The 17,722-nt window shown below is 41.7% G+C and overlaps 1 protein-coding gene across 1 annotated transcript in view; it reads left to right on the forward strand.

Moving 5' to 3' along the window:
• Window positions 1-16,995, forward strand: part of LOC134615269 (uncharacterized) — a 41,604-nt gene extending 24,609 nt beyond the window's left edge. Inside the window, exons 2-5 of the mRNA XM_063459757.1 lie at window positions 3,994-4,058; window positions 10,062-10,920; window positions 12,674-12,854; window positions 16,133-16,995. Of these exons, the coding sequence (XP_063315827.1) occupies window positions 3,994-4,058; window positions 10,062-10,920; window positions 12,674-12,854; window positions 16,133-16,336 (1,309 nt within the window). The 3' untranslated portion in view covers window positions 16,337-16,995. The remainder of the gene's footprint in view (window positions 1-3,993; window positions 4,059-10,061; window positions 10,921-12,673; window positions 12,855-16,132) is intronic.
• Window positions 16,996-17,722: the final 727 nt, after the last annotated feature.

Raw genomic sequence — 17,722 nt, forward strand, 5'->3', positions numbered from 1 at the left:
TAGCTGCAGATAATCAGCTGCAGCAGTGGGAATAAACCCCTCCCTGCTATGCAGGTAAGGGGAGAATGTTTGTTTTTCTCTCTAAAAAGGCTGGAAGCAGCAGGCTGACTAAACATTGGAGTGCTGAGAGCTGACGAACACTAGGTTGGTGAAACCAATATTATTTTGTTATAGTTTACCCCTGAGAGATAGGGAATCTGATGTTAGTTAGTGCTCAGACGAGCTAGGTTTTTGTTTATAGGGATTTGTGTTATATTTTGTTTTCATTTGCTGCTGCCTCCTGTGTGGACTTACAAATAAAGTGCCTAAAATTAAGTTGCATTAAAAGACTGTGCATGTTTTTGCCCAAGAGGACCGTGCTACCTGCTGACAAGGATCACACTGTGTACCAGTGAACTTGTGTGCTTGTGTCAGTGAGATTGTCTGTGCCTGAATGTGAGTATGCTTACTGTACAATTTATTTACTTTTTTACCCTGAACGGACTAATATTTATAATTAAAAAAGGAACATACCAAAAATAAAAGTGTGTGTGTGTGTGTGTGTGTGTGTATATATATATATATGTATATGTATATGTATATGTATATGTATATATATATATTGATATAGATCAAATTTGATCTTTGTTACGGTATATTCAGGAGAACCCAAGTTGTTTCAAGTTCACATAGAAATTAGTTAGATTGGTTATGTTGTCTTTGAGACCATATGACAGCTCAGGAATGGATATTACCCCATCATGTCATACCATTTGGAAAATTACAACACAGGGTATTCAGAATGGGATATGTCCAGTCTTGCTTAGTAGCCACTTAGTCACAAACACTGGCCAAGCATAATGTTCATTTTGTCTTTTGCTTTTTTTAGAAATAAAATGCCCTTTCACCGATGATCATCAGCATTATATATTTTACTGTCCAAAACACTCATATTTGAGTTCAGTAATACCTCATGAGTACAACCGAATCCCCATGACCAGATTTTATGGTGTTTTGGAAAGTTACAGGGTCAGACTGGTTATGTTGTCTTTGAGACCATATGACTGTCAGGAAGGAGGATTACCCCCTTCATGACATACCATTTGAAAAAGTACAGCCCAGGCAGGTTCCCCACAGGCAGAGCTATAGTCAGCTATGCCGGCCATGTGATTGCTGTGTGAGAGTGATCACATGGCCCGCGGGGACCTATTTAGTGGAGGGGGATTGTTTGGGCTCTCAGACAGTCCCCCAAAAAGAAGCAGGTAAGTAACCCAGATTCTCCAGGTCTCAAAGCCATTACAACATTCTACAACGGCTGTAAAGGAGTACGGCATAGAGTACTTAACCGCCTTTATGAGGTTAAAACTAACCTTTTTTAGAAAAACGTTTTATCAAGGTAATTTCTCTCTTGATACCTGTCCTTCCAAGAGTGCTCTGTTTATCTGGCCCACTAGCAGACATTTTCCCACATTTTGGGAGATCTGTCATAGTGTGGGAAAGCCAATATAAGTGCTACCAAACAGATCTCTCTGACAGCCTCGAGAGAGGACCCACTTTACTCAAGTCTTGAACCAATCAGCGTGCTCTGACTAGTTCAAGTTTTTATAAGCAAAAGAGGAGAAAGATCCTTGTGCTACCACATTTTATTTCATGGACAGTCAACAAAAAGCCAACGTTTCAGGCAAAAGCCCTTTATCAATGCTAATGTCCTTGGGTTTTTATATATTGGACTGACTGTTGTTTTACTTCACTTCCATTTAGATTCTAAGCTTGATTGAACTCTGCCTTTTTAGCACTTATTTTTTTTCCCCCACAGAATGTGTCAATTATTTGCTGTTAATATGTTTTGCAAATTAATTGTAAATGTTATGGCTATATAAATGATACGTATTATTATTAATATTATTATTACTTGTATTTATATAGCGTCAGCATACTCCATAGCGCTTTACAATATTATCAAAGGGGGAGATGTAACAATAAATTAGATAATTACAAAAACTTACAGATACGATAGGTTGAAGAAGGCCCTGCTCAAACAAGCTTACAGTCTATAGGAGGTGGGGCGTAAAACACAGCAGGACATGAGGTAGCAATCAAACAAGGTGGGAGTGAAGCAGAGCTGGAGGAGAGAGTAAAGTGCTGCCCTTTAGGAGAGAGCAAGAGACAGGTATGTAAGGTAGAGGTTACTCTGGGAGGCCATGAGCTTTAAAATATTGAAGACTAGGGGAGAGCTTGATGGTCATAGGTAGGCTATTCTAAAGGAAAGGAGCCACCCGCAAGAAGTCCTGCAACCGTGAGTTGGCCGTACGGGTGCGAGCAGCAGACAGGAGAAGGTCATGGGCAGAGAGGAGAGACCGAGAAAGGGCATACCTATGGATAAGTGAAGGGGGTAGAATTGGTTAGTGCTTAGGTGCGTATAGGTGGGGATTAGTACCTTGAATTGACTCCTATAGGATACTGGAAGCCAACGTAAGGGCTGACAGAGGGGAGGGGTGTGAGAGGAGTGACAGGAGAGGAAAGTCAGTCTAGCTGCAGCATTCATTACAGACTGTAGCAGGGCAATACAACTTGTGGGAAGACCTATTAGGAGAGTTACAATAATTCACACAAGAGATTACTAGAGCATGGACAAGCTCCTTAGTAGCATCTTGCATAAGAAAGGGGCGGATGCATGCTATGTTTTTAAGATGGAATCTACAGGATTTGGTTACAGACTGGATGAGAGGCTCTGATGTGAAGCCAGAATCAAATATAATGCCAAGACAGCGCGCTTGCAAGGATGTGGGTACCACCAACTTGAAGGGAGAGCCAGAGAGGAGGATAAGTATTGGTAGGAGGAAAGACGATAAGTTCAGTTTTAGAGAGATTGAGTTTCAAAAAGTGGGAGGACATCCAATCAGAGATGGAAGAAAGGCAAGCAGTGACACATTGCAGGGGAGGTCTGGGGAGGAGAGGTGTATCAGAGTGTCATCAGCGTGCAGGTGGTATTGGAATCCAAATGAGGTAATAAGTTTGCCAAGAGAGGCAGTATAAAGAGAACAAGGAAGGGACCAAGTGCAGAGCCTTGAGTGACTCCAACAGAGACAGAACGAAGGGAGACGGTATCATTAGAAAAGGAGACACTGAATGAGCATTGGGAGAGAGAGGAGGAAAACCAAGAGAGGACAGTGTCAAAGAGACCGAGTGATTGAAGAGTTTGGAGAAGGTCAACAATGTCAAAGGCAGCAGAGAGGTCAAGAAGAATTAGTATGGAGTAATGTCATTTGGATTTAGCTGTGATTAGGTCATTAGTGACTTTAATAAGAGCAGTCTCAGTAGAATGTAGGGGTGGAAGCCAGACTGAAGATAGTCAAGGAGAGAGTTGGAAGTGAGGAAACAAGTCAGACGGGTAAAGACAAGTCTTTCCAGAAGCTTTGAGGAAAAAGGGAGCAGGGATATGGGACGATAGTTAGAAGAGGAGGACGGGTCCAGATATGTTTTTTACTTCAGTAGCATGTTTAAAGGCAATAGGGAGATCACCAGAAGAGAGAGAGCAGTTGAAGATGTCTGTTAAGGAAGGAACAAGACAAGAGGAGAGAGATCTGATAAGGTGAGATGGGACAGGATCAATTGGGCAAGTGGTGGGGGTAGAGGAAAGAAGAAGTACAGCCACCTCTTGTTCAGTAGCCTGGTTGAAAGTCTGAAGGGTAGGAAGGGCTTAATCCAGGTGTGGTTGAGAAAGAGAGGGGCAAGGTGGTGAGATTTTTTTTCCTTAATTGTTCAATCTTGTCGGTAAAGTAGCATTCAAAGCTATCGGCTGTAATGTTAGTTACAGCAGGACAAAGAAGGGAGTTAAAGGTATTACAAAGATGCCTGGGATTGCGGGAGCATGAGCTAATGAGGGAGCAAAAGTATGACTGTTTGGCAAGTGAATCAAAAACAATCAATAATATGATCTTTTAAAAATATACGTTTCCTGTCTGATGATTACAAAGTTTTGCTATTTACACATTATGTGAAAATGTCTTACAGAACTAGTGACTTCTCAGATCAAAGGAATGAAGCAAGCCAGGATCAAGCAGACATGGAATTCCCTGGTAAGAGCTGATATTGCTACCTCTGTCACTCTGAAATTACAGAAAGTCCCATTTCAGTTTCTGTAGTTGTTGTACTCAATGTACTGGAAAGCACAGTAAAATAGGGTTTACCCTTTCAATTAAGGAGGATCTATTCGTATTCAAGAAAAGCCAAACACAGAATTGCTGAAAAGACTGGGGCAAAACAGGAGCAAAACAAGAGCAGTCCTGATAAGAAATGTTACCACGTTCTCTCTACATGACAAATATTAATATGATATTATTAATTATTTCACCCTCAACACTGCTGTCCTCACAACAGAAATTCATAATGTCCTAGTCCTGATTATTGGAAATAATCTGGAACCACCCCGAGGCAATTGGGTGTCAAAATCCTGAAATGATCACAGTAAGCCACCAGATTTCAGTCTGTCTCTATACAACTCGATGACTGAAATGTAGATCCTAAAAATCTGGGCTACCAGCACTAGCAGACAGTGGGCTAGTATTTAAATAGTATTTTGTGGTGCCAGGAATATAAAATGTAGTAGCTGGTTTGCTATTGCTAGTGTAAATAGTGAAAAAAAAGCAAACCAGGATTCGTGTAAACCCATATAACTATTAGGAGGACAAACACTAAATAGTTGAGAATTATAGGGGTACTGCCATGAATAAAATATGGGGTGACCTGTTTCTGATACCCCCTTACTACCTCCCATTGTTCAACTGGTTGGTGGTTAATAAAAAGCCCCATTAGCAATGGGATGAGGTTTTGACAGATTATAATAAGGATCTTGCCGGTGGGGGGAAGTCCTTATAATATGTATACCTGTTTCAATTTTTCATAATGGGGAAAACAGTCAGTTGCTCCCTTTGCTCCTACACATTCCTGCCAGCTGGGGCTCTAATCAAGGACATATAGGAATAAAAATCAACTAAGTCCACAAATTAATAAGCCGTGGTATCCTCAGTTACCAGGCATAATCAATTCTAATCAAATTCTATCCCATTTTGGAGGATGGACAGTCTCACAGTATGTGAAACAAATATTATATTAGAAAGAAAATCAATTTATGGATGAAATAAAAGAGCAGTGTTAAAGGGACACTCCAGGCACCCAGACCACTTCGGCTCATTGGAGTGGTCTGGGTGCCAACTCCCACTACCCTTAACCCTGCAAGTGTAATTATTGCAGTTTTTTTTAAACTGCAATAATTACCTTGCAGGGTTAAGTCCTCCCCTAGTGGCTGTCTATTAGACAGCCACTAGAGGGAACTTCCTGCTCTATAGCACAGGTTTTCTGTGCTAGAGCATTGCTGGACGTCCTCACGCTGTGTGAGGACCTCCAGCATCGCTCTATTCCCCATAGGGAAGCATTGAAATTCATTTTCAATGCTTTCCTATGGGGTGCGCTAATGCGCATACGCTCCTTCAGCAACTGGGGATTGAGGGGTGGGAGGGAGAGGGACCCTCCAGTGCCAGGAAAACAGATCGTTTTCCTGGCACTGGAGTTTCCCTTTAAGTATTATTTTCTTGAATGCTATGATAGCTGGCTTGGGTGTTTGTATTATCTCACCGCACGAATACCCACCCATTACCCCCCCCCTTTCTTGCTTCTCCAAATAGTACTAGGAGTTGCCCATTCCAACAGGGACTACTTTATACTCCCCATATGCCCATTTAGATATATTGATATAGAGGAGTTTTCTACTTCTAGATGTAGTAGACTCCATAATGCTCAATAGTACTCTCTATATGGTGTCCACAAGTGAATTTGAGAGGAAACTTTTATGCTCAAACAGAAAATCAACTAATTTTAAATATAGAAACATAGAATGTGACGGCAGATAAGAACCATTCGGCCCATCTAGTCTGCCCAATTTTCTAAATACTTTAATTAGTCCCTGGCCTTATCTTATAGTTAGGATAGCCTTATGCCTATCCCATGCATGCTTAAACTCCTTCAGCTGGAAGGCTATTCGATGCATCCACTACCCTCTCAGTAAAGTAATACTTCCTGATAATATTTTTAAACCTTTGCCCCTCTAAATGTAATGTCCAGGGGCGGACTGACCACTCAGGCAGATCGGTCAATGACTGAGGGCCTGAGGCAGTCAGGGGCCGGCCCGCTGAACAGCCATGCACTCTCTCTGGCTGAGATCTCCCCAGCCATAGAGGCACAATTACACAGGATAGGGTGCTCTGATGTGTCCCCTCACCTACTGAGTGATACCTGGCAGCAATCCTGCTGCTGCCAGGTCTCCTCCATCCTCTCTGTGCATAGCTCCATGTGAGGGGAGGAGGTGGGCCCAGGAGAGGGGAAGTGACATCACTTCCTGCCTCCTCCTCTCCTCCTGAATCTACTGAGTGGCTGAAGCTAAGGAGCAGCCTTGCAGAAACAGCAGATCTGTAAAACCCCCTGGGCGCTGATTGGTGTGAATTGGTTTTGCGCCTTTCAGCAGATTGGTGCAATCTGGTTTCGCGCCCTTTCCCCTGATTGGGCAGCGAAACCCATAAAAGAAGCCGGTGTTCAATAAATATGGTGACTCAGCCTGGTGAGAGGCCAGTGATTAAACCTCCAAACTGTGTGGCGTCCTGTTATTGGAGTGAGGGAAGATTTAACCCTGTGTCTGCTGCTCCAGCTTGCAGGGGATGAAAAAGGGGAAAAGTCCTGGTAAGGACTAAGAGCTCCCAGGGCTGAGTGTTGTCTCTGCCTAGGAGTGCATAGAGCTAAGTCCCCCTAGCCATGCAAGAGTTCCTGATCAGCTGAAGGAAGGGATCTAATGGGAGCTAACCGGTTGAGTGAACCGGGAAGAGGGATGTCCCGTAACATCCCCAGCACCCATCTCCCTTTCACCCACCTCAGCCCCCATTTCCCCCAACACCCACCCTTCACCCACCTTAGCCTACAGCATCCACCTCAGCCCCATGCTCCTTCCACCCACCTCAGTCCCCATCTCCCCAGCACCCTTCACCCACCTCAGCCCCAAGCCCCCTCCACTTACCTCAGCCCACAGTATCCACCTCAGCCCCATGCCCCTGCGACTTACCTCAGCCCCATCTCCCCATCTCCCCAGCACCCACCTCCCCTTCACTCACCTCAGTCCCTATCTCCATCAGCACTCACATCACCCCAATGCCCCCAGCACCCACCTCAGCCCCATGCCCTCAGCACCCACCTCAGCCCCATGCCCCCTGCTCCCTCCTTCACCCACCTCAGCCCCATGCTCCCCTCAACCCACCTCAGCACCCATCTCCCCCTTCACTCACCTCAGTCCCTATCTCTCTCAGCTCCCACATCAGCTCCATGCCCTGTCCACCCACCTCAGCCCCCATGCCCCACTCAACCCACCTCAGCCCCACCCTTCACCCCCAGCACCCACCTCAGTCCCTATCTCCCTCAGCACCCACATCAGCCCCATGCCCCCTCCACCCACACCCTTCCACCCAGATCAGCTCCCATCTCCCCCAGCACCGCCCACATGGAGCTACTACAGTCCCTATGCCCCTCTGAACCTACTACAGCCCATATGCCACACACTGCAGCCACTATCCACACACACAAACTGCAACCTTTATATCTTCCACACAGTAGAGCCTCTGTTATCCATACAAACACAAACTACAGCCCCAGTATCCCCCAGACGCCTACTACAGCCTATCCCACACACATACAACAACCCCTACCACACACTGAAACACAACTAGCCATCTCCACCCTCATACTACACACGCAAACACACCAGGGGCCTCACTGTATGCACACAGTCCAAAAAGCAGCATCCCCACACATGGAAAACCACATGCAGCCTCCCTACGGACACTTATCACAAGCAGCATCCCCATCATTGCAATACTGCATGCAGCCTCCTTACACACACACACACACACACGATTATTACAATCATTTATATAGCACCAACATATTTTGTAGGGCAGTACAATAGGTAAAAGAAGACAAACAATTCTAACACAACACGTTGACATACAGGAACACAGCATCACAAGCAGCATCCCACAGACTGAACCCCTCTAGTAGCCTACAAACACATGTTTGGAGGCTACTTGTGTGGACTTGTATGATTGAAAATAAATGTGGGGGACGCTACTTGGGGATGAGGGGGTCGTGGCATGCCAGTCAGGGTTATTCCAGTCAAAAACAGTGTTTTATTAAAAAAAAACCTGTTTGGGGGCCATGCGGGTGAGTCATGACTGTGTGGTTCTCACACAACGGTTATGGGTGCTTGGCAGCATGCATATAATATCTGTGTGAGAGCCACACAAAGAAGGGGGAGAAAAGTAGCATTAGCCAAAAACCTTTGCACCAGAAGGGGGCCATTGGTCTCCCATTGCCCGAGGGCCCTGTGAGTTGTCAGTCCTGGTAATGTCTTCTTGTTGTTATTTTTTTTTTCTTCTTTTAAATATAGTGTCCTAGTCCTGATTAGCAGAAATATTCTGTTTTTTGCTCTACGCTTGCTGGGACAGTTCAATTTTTTTTTGTCACATGATGCACTTTATCTTGTAGGAAAAGTATCTAAATTAAATCCATTTTCCAAGAGTTGGATATAAAATAGGCTTTATACTTTACTTATTTTTATAGTTTACCACCGGGAAAAGTCTCCTGAGAATGGGGCCTAATAGGCACTTAGAATACCATAAATTCTGTAATGGACTGGATTTTATATCCAATGTGTCCTCTGTTAAATTACAGGAGAAGTCCTATCTTTGTATTCTATTTTATATATTAAACATTGCTGGCATATGGTAGTTCATGTACATTCATAGATGTTGTTACGGTTACCTCCAAGCTAGCTGAAGGCTGGACCGCTTGGATGTCCTGATTCCCGAGTGTGGAGAGAGAGAAGCACCGCTCCATTCAGCATACCACAAGAATCCTGTGAATATGAAGTAATCCCACTAGCTCTGGTATAGCTAGGATACCCTGGTTCCCACAAAACGAGTCGAGGCTGCGATTTGAGGGTCAAACACAAACTGGCTTTAATGGCACAGGATCAGCGCTATTTATGCAAAATCCCAGGTCCAGGGACAGCCCCCTCTGGACCTGATGGGATACAGTGACAATACATACAGTTGACCAATGACAGTACACTGCATCGTTTGAAATAGTCCCCGCCCAGCTTGGAGATAATGATTCCAACGGTTATGGCAATTCAATTATCTCCAAGTGCCCAGAATCCCACGTGTTATTCCAACATGTAAAAACATCATAAAATACATATTTATAACATTTTAATAGGCACCCCTTATATTCTACCATTCATTAGATAGCTCAGGTCTCACGAACAGTATAGCCAGTCTCTTGTATGTAAGTCCTTTCGTGTTCCTTTGTCCCGAACACGAGATGGCGGCCATGTTTTCTATCCGTGAATAGGTGAGCGGGACTCGGCTCCAAAACTCCTGGAGCGAGACATGGGTAACATGCTGTGCGAATACCGCTCCCTGGACGGTTGTCCCAGCCCTTCGTGAACCGAACGTAGACTGCCCTGAAGGGGCCAATTAGCCTGCGGTTAACCACAGCCTCAACGTTCTGATTTAAGACACACGCCTGAGCGTAGGTGGTCCTCGTTCGGGAGTTTGAGTACGGTGAAAATAGAAGATGAACAAGGCCACCCTGAGGCAGTCAATTAAGGTTGTGGTTAACCGCAAACCGCAGCTTCCTGGTGGTCGTCCGTTCGGTTGTTTCAAAGGTGAAAAAGGTTAAGTGGCGGCACATGCCAAGGGCCGGGTGGTCTGAGTTTGTATGCACGAATATGCAATCCTAGTTGTTCGTGTAATTGGGTGTATGTAACAATAATACCGAAGTGAACGGCTTTGGTAACTCAAAATAACGTAATCCAATACTGGTCTGTGGAGTGTCCGTAACAGATGTTTTTGAGTATATGTAGGGCTTTTTTCATGTTTTTAATGTAAATTCCTTTATTTATTATTTATTTATTGGCACAATCTGTATGCAATTTTCTAATAAGGTGACTATAATGAGAGCATCTTCACATTGAATTCTAGATACTCCAGATACCATACTGTTTGCAGTGGACAAACATTTTGTTGCAAAAGCTGGATTACTACCGAGGAATTCTCTGGATAAATTTGAAACCAGATCCTCCACTGTTGGGAAGCTGAAAGATGTCAGTAAAATTGTTTTTAGTCCAGAAGGAGAGCTGTTTGCTGTCCGTGGTGGAGATATGTACAGAGGTTCTATGCCTTCGAATGGAAAACTGGATTGGTTTTCTAAGGCCAGAAGAGTTGGAAGGCGTGAGTGGGATCAGTTTAAATTTCTCCTATTTGATCCGAATGGGATTCTGTATGCAGCTACCAAGGATGGGAAGCTGTACAAGGGCCCAAAGCCGGACAATGAAAATGTCTCCTGGATTAATGACCAAGCCACCAAAATCGGAATCAGAATGTGGGATTACTTTGATGCCCTCTTCTTTGACCCTGAAGGCACACTGTATGCAGTGACTCACTCTGGTAGTCTTGAAATGAGAAGCCCCCCATCTGATATAGAAGATAACTGGATTGGTTCTAGCACAAACCTTGCACACGAAGGCTGGAGTGATCTCTCACATTTCATTGCATTCAGCACTGAGGGAGACCTGTGGTGTGTGGATTCAAGCAATGGCAACATCTATAAAGGGCAAGCTCCAACCAATGGTCTTACCAGTTTTGTGAGAGCAGCAAAGAAATTTAGCTGGAACTATGACATGTACCCTTTCCTTTCTTTAACCATTGATAAAACCATCCAGAGTATTGTAAGCTTTGAATTCCTGCCAAATTCAGGTAAAATTCTATCACGAGACACTGAGGTGTTGCAGAGCCTGATCTATAACAACAAGAGCAGTGTCCCAGCAAAGTTCACCTTCTCGTAAGTAACTCTAATTAATATGTAAATCATTCTTAACTAATGTACACAGCTTTCTACCATCAAAACCATCCATTTGCATATCCAGATTATTAAATTGCAAATACTTCATTAACTTTCACCAATTTGTCAGCTGAGAAAGCAAGGAGAAAATGATGGCGCTGCCATGTTTCGTATCTCAAAGACACTTCATCAGAGACAACTCCAACGAGGTACACGTGAGGCAGGAAAAGAGTAAGAGTAGTGGTGGTGGTGGTGGTTTAGCTCCAGTCATGAATTTTAAATGAAGCAACAAAGGTACTTGGTGTTAAATGTATTTGCACAGTTTGGACACCTTTTCGGCTGACTAAAAGTTGATAATCGATGCTTGATTATGCCAGTTTATCACAGAGTAGCTCCTGCCAACCTCATATGTCATGACTTCTTTAACTTTGCCTTCACAATCAAATGCTTCACAATCTTTACAATTTAAAGAAATAGGATTGTCAACAATATAATAACCCTCTTATTATGTTTCAAATGTAACTTCAATTACAGTACTTAAACTGAGCATTTTAAAGATTACAATCTTTTTTTCATAACAATATAGTAATACAAATTGCAAGGGCACACACCATACTGAAAGGGTTAGAAAAGGACACTGTTTTTTTTTTTTTAACAATTTATTAGATATACCCCAACTAAAACAGCTGCTACTCTGAAATATAAATATATACTTTCTACGGTGTGTTAGATTGGTTACCCTTCCAGCAACACAAAGGATAGCAGTGTGAAGTGCCGCTATTTTCTGTGGAACTGAAAGGGAAATAAAACCAGTTCAAACAATACGAGAAAGAAAAATGCAAAACAATAAGGATAGTGTCAAAGTAAAATACCTCAGTGAAACAGGGAAATAATTAAGACAAAAAAGTTTTTTTTCAAAGTTCTTGCCTTCTTCTTGTTAGTGTACAATGTAATAATATTGATATTCTAATAACCTCCTGGGAACAGAGGAAACAAATTGTCTTCCAATTTCTTTCCATTTTTGATGAAAAGGAGGAGGACGTTCCCAGCATCCCAGCCTATCACATGACATATCACTGGAAAGCCCTGGAGGTCCTCTTTACAATACAGCAGGGATTGATCAAGTAGCTCAAAAGAATTAAAAGGAGATGCATGATAATGAAATGTCCAGTACTGGGTCTCAGGAGGATATAGCAACATAGTCACCCTCCTGAGAAATCCACCCTCAGATGGCATGATGACTAGAACTACATTATAAATGTCAATATGAATATTTCAACTTCACGCGAGCACAGACCCGGGAGAATAATGACAGGTACCTGCGCAGTCCATAATGATAAAGGGTAACGCATAGTATCTCATGCAGAGTAACACCATGTCAATACAGCTGCATTATGGGTTGTGAGTGTTGTAGGACTAAACTGCAATCAGACAGACATACCTGATCATTTTACTTAGCTAAAACTTGGGAGACATGTGGATCAGAATCAGTTTTAGCAGAACAAAGAGCCTTCATTGTCAAGAAGGTGTTCTGATCTTAATAAATCATTGGCTAATATCACGAGATTATCATATCTATGAAAAAGGCTAATGTATGAAGTAGCAAGAAATCGGCAAAATAAACAATGGATTTTCTCAAATACAGATGTGATTCTATTCCAAACGGGGCAGAGTCGAACATTGAAGACAGAATGCACAATGTCCTTGGACAGATCTGAATTATTTACTGTTTTCTCTTTTTGTCTTTTATTAGATTTACAAAGTCCATTTCTGAAACCAGCACTTTAACCCATCAACATGGATATTCAGGGGCCACTGGTCAAGAGATCACATTTAAGGCTGGGACTCCACTGATAGATGAGGAAGGTGTAAAAATCTCTGGGAGTGGAAGCTCAGCCCACACCTGGAACTTTACTGGCAACAATGAAACACAGGTAGGTGTGTGTGTACGTACACACACCATTTGGGTTACATCTCCACCCTTTACGGATGGGTGAAGGCAAGCAAAGTAAATGAGACATCCTGCTATTAGTTATTGCGTTGGCTTGGTATCTGCTCTCTCGGCTTAGCTATTACCAGCAGGCCATGGGCACCTGACCATTCATATCATTCAAAGAAGTGATGGCCAACCATACTTGTAGTCCTTTAGTCCAATTCCTCCTGGAAACCTGCTAACAAAACAGTGTGCTACACAAGTTATGGATGCAGTTAAATAAACTATTTTATTTACTAAAATGAGATTTGTCAGGAATTCAAATTGAATTCGAAGTGAAAATAAATTTAAGGATGACGTAGCCAAACTGTAAGCATAGTTGACTTGGAGAATGCTTTCAGTTTGTCTCTTTTGACCTTAAATTTGAAATTCACGTTTGAGTTCCCTTTGAATTCTTCACAATCATTACTTTAGTTGCAAAGGTAGAGAGGATATGCAGACACTATCCGGGGAGTACTCCCATCAGGGAGCTCCAGACAGGCAGGGCCACAAACCCAGGAAAGATTCAATAGAACAATGTAGATACAGGCACACCTGGTGGTTTCTTCAGTAGGCAGTTTTATTATAAAGTGTGGAACAAAAATAAAGTTTCGGCTCCTTGGACTTGAGAAAGGCTCCAAGGAGCCATAACGTTGTTTTTGTTCTGCACTTTAATATAAAGCTGCCTTCTGAAGAAACCACCAGGCGTGCCTGTATCTACATTGTTCTATTGAATCCTCGCTTTAGTGACTAACCTTTCTAGAGATATAAAGAAATGTCTTCCGGGCATCTGGCAACCTTAGAGAAATTTAACAAGACATGGGAATATTGGGACTTTCCATGATCCTCTATGCTAAACCCAATAAGCACTTGCTCTCCTCCCATGTCATATCACTCTTATTTTTTTCTCTTTCTCACCCTCGTTCCCCCCATGAGCACTACTGGTCTATAATATCACTATGTTATGACAAAGACAACTCAGTCTTTTCTTTTCTCTCACTGTTTTCTCAAAAAGTATATCCAAAGTCAGCTTTTGTTACTCTATAATTCATTCATGCTTATTGAGTTGATTAAGCTTGGTCTTAAGACTAAACCCTGACTTGTATGGTTTGTTTTGTTTTGTTATTGTTATTATGTGCTTGTTTTTATTTGAAGTTCAGTTGATGAGCTCCAACCATGAACTAAAGTTCTGTGTACTAGTATAACGATGCATATAAGAAATGTAATTGTAATGCAAGAACTGAGAGTAAACCCAACATGGGGGCAAAAGATTAGACAATTGCTCCACCTGGCCAGCTAAATTATAGTACACATCATATGAATGTTAACACACGGCAAACGATAGAAATGGTGAGTTTTTTTTTTTTCAAACAGTTAACTAGACAAAAATGCCAAAAAATAAATGGAAGCAAAAAACAAAATTAAAAGAAAGGAACAGCAACAATATAAAATACAGCTATATACATAATAAATTATTGCATCCTTTTACCTGCCCACAGTATTCATATAGGATTTGATAGAATAGACTTTTCAGAAGAATATTTAGAATTTATATAGAACTTCTAGAAATGGGTAGACAGTATATTTGTTCTGAACTTTGTTTTATTGTTTCTACCTAAATGTATTAAATAAATTAAAAATGTAAATATGCAATTAGTGCCACCGTTACTGTAGGGAATACAGCACCTGAGCCCAGCCTGAACGCTCTATAGTTGTTTTCCTTCATAGTCACATGGATGTGACTGACTTGTGATAACTCCACCTGCTGGTGAGAGGAAATACCCGATATTCGTGTCACAACAGGTAGCAGATAGGAGAATATGATCAGGTTGGATTGAGACGTGGATCTCGATTAAATTATAGCTTATCATGTTTAACGGCTCCTCTTAAGCCATGTAATACTTTGGACTGATTACAGCTGTTAAAAGCTTATCAGTTTGAAAATTGAAGATTAATCCTTTATTTTACATGGGAAATGTCAGATATGGTGAATGAGTATTATTTATTGGGGACATAATTTCCTATAAGTGGGCTCAATAAATTCATCAATTAAAAGTAGTTGTTAAATCTTTTTTTTTATTTTTTTTACAATTTGCTCGCTCGCAACACTAGCTGACAGCAGCAAATTGCTCAAAAAACTAAAATTATAGCCTGGTATAAGGGAGGTTAAGCACCCCTCTATGCCCCTAGCTGCCATGACAGGGAATTTCTACTAAACAGTTAGCAGCCAGTGCCACTCGCTGTCATAAAAAAACTAGTAACTGGACAGTCATTGCTGCCTGGTCACTAATATAATACAGTGGGACCTGGCACAGATATCCCTCCTGTGTCCTCACCCAGGGGCATTGGGTGTGGGCTTTAAATTGAATCGTTTTGGTGGAGTGATCACTGTACACCACTACTGGCCTACTGGCTGCTCACTGTTTATTATTAGTAGACATTGCCCGCCACACATAGGCATTGCCCGCCTCAATGTCTTTTCTTTTCTCTCACTGTGTTATCAAAACGTATATCCAAAGGCAGTTTTTGTCATTCTGTTATTCATTCATGCTCATTGACCTGTTTAATCTTGGTCCTAATGCAAAATTCCTACTAGTGTCTTTATTGCTCATCCTTGCTCAACATCTGCTTTTTGTAGACCAATCTTTCAAAATCCAATAAAGGGACAAATAGGCCACAATGTGTAAAAAAAAATGTTTTTTAAAAAAATAATAAATAATGGCTAATATGGTTAGTCACTAAAAAAGGCTAATACATTTTCTTCCAATGTACATTTATGGGCGTTTATTTCTTTAGCTGCCGAACCATTTATCGGGCTAGGCCGCTTGAATTTCATCTGGCATTAGATACAGCTATAATGGAAAAAAAATCTGCTGAAAACAGTTTATACTTATGAACCAGTTTTTGCCAATACAATTAATTTGAAGCCTTGGTTGCAACACAATATAACGGACAGGTAACCAGTAATTAAATCTAACAGGATATACATCCTTAAAGATGAAAGGACAGGACAAAACTGCTAGATTACTCCAACCACTTAGCATCCCACAACATGCATACTGATTTTTAATATCTAGCACTCTTCACAGAGGCATGAAATCTGTATATGGAAATGTCTTTGTCTTGTTGGTGAAAGAATAAAGCTGAAGTGGGGACTTTGTGAGACCATTGTAAATAAAAAAAAAAACTAAAATCTAACCTCTTACAATGGCATTTATATTATTACTTCTTCTTTTACAGACTACCTTCTCCTCCAGCGCAGATATTGAGGTCCCGGGTGGAAAAACAATACGTATGGTGGCATCCGTCACAAAGGGAGGAATGGAAGTGCCCTACCGTGCCATAATATGTACCATGTTTGGCAAACAAACTACCATTCAGGGAATGTGGAAAGGGTTTAATCATTACAATCTGATGATCACCCAAGAAGATTATCAGCCATGAGATATGATATGACTCAGCTATCACATAGATTCTCTTCAAACTCAGTAAATATAAGGACACAGGTAGAAGTGATGTAGAATTATTGAAAATCTTTATTTTATTGAACCTGTATTGAATTATTGTACTAACTCCATTTTAACCCACATCACTATGACAGACCCTCCATTTTAACCCACATCACTATGACAGACCCTCCATTTTGTCTACATTACATGACAGAATTTCCTAACAGCATTTAGTGTAATGAATAGAGACTGTATTTTCTATAAAGACATGACTAACCCCGGAATTGCTGAATCTCCTGTAATTTGCAACATAGTCTCTCTGAAGGCCATGAGAAGCTGGCCTAATGAAATGTTCTATTCATAAAAGAACCCTGAACCTGACCACGAGACTGACATCACTAACTACGCAAAATGACGCCCAAGCCCCCCTTTCCACCGAGTAAGCCTCGTGCTGGGAAAGATGGCGCTTGAGCCATCCGTCTACACCCGTGTCCAGAACAATACCACCTCTCGGTGGGAGGACACCTAGCTAACCACTTAGTTTTTGAGCCAATTAATCATATTGATGGGTGGACATTGACATAGCCACTTAACAATTAATCCAATTAATGATGTTTATTTACTGATATCTTGATAATCAATGATGATGCAATTTCACCCTTATAAGGGCCTGCGAGCCCGCTTTCCTTCAGATGCTAATAAATTTCCTCGAAGTTATTTTAACCTGAACTCCGTGTGTCAGTCTGAATTTACTTCTGCGTATACGCAATTTATTAATCTCAGATTAGGACAGGAACAGATAGACATTTAAACATATTTGTTTATTTCTAAATTAATCTACATCAGAAGGACTGGTAATATTGGGGCTTTGACTTTCCTATTAATAATGAGGAGAATTGATGGAAGCTTACAAACATGAATTTGTGACACTATAATGTAGGTATCTCATTTTAGGTCCCCTGTCCCGTTATCCGTGATGATTAAAGGTTTGAAACTTACCTTTTCTCCCAATGGGTGATCCCACCTCCATTGCTGAGATCATCAATCTTGATGATCTCCGCCAATCAAATTATTTCCCATAGGTAAAATGCTGTGCTGCACCAATCAGTGTCTCCTCATAGAGATGCATTGAATCAGTGCATCTTTATGGGGAGCATCCAGCATCTCCATGCAGAGGGTGGAGATGCTAAATGTAGCTGATACACATAGGACTAGTGACTGACTGAGTGACTATCACTAGATGTTGTACTAGGTAGCAATGATAAATGAACTGAAAAGGAAGTGGTTACAGTGCTAACACGGGAGGGAAATGCTGTAGACACCATAAACATTACATTACGCTATTGTGGTTTTGGTGACTATGTCTTCCTTTAAACTAAAG

The sequence above is a fragment of the Pelobates fuscus genome, chromosome 6 (genome assembly GCF_036172605.1).
Source record: "Pelobates fuscus isolate aPelFus1 chromosome 6, aPelFus1.pri, whole genome shotgun sequence".
Lineage (NCBI taxonomy): Eukaryota > Metazoa > Chordata > Amphibia > Anura > Pelobatidae > Pelobates > Pelobates fuscus.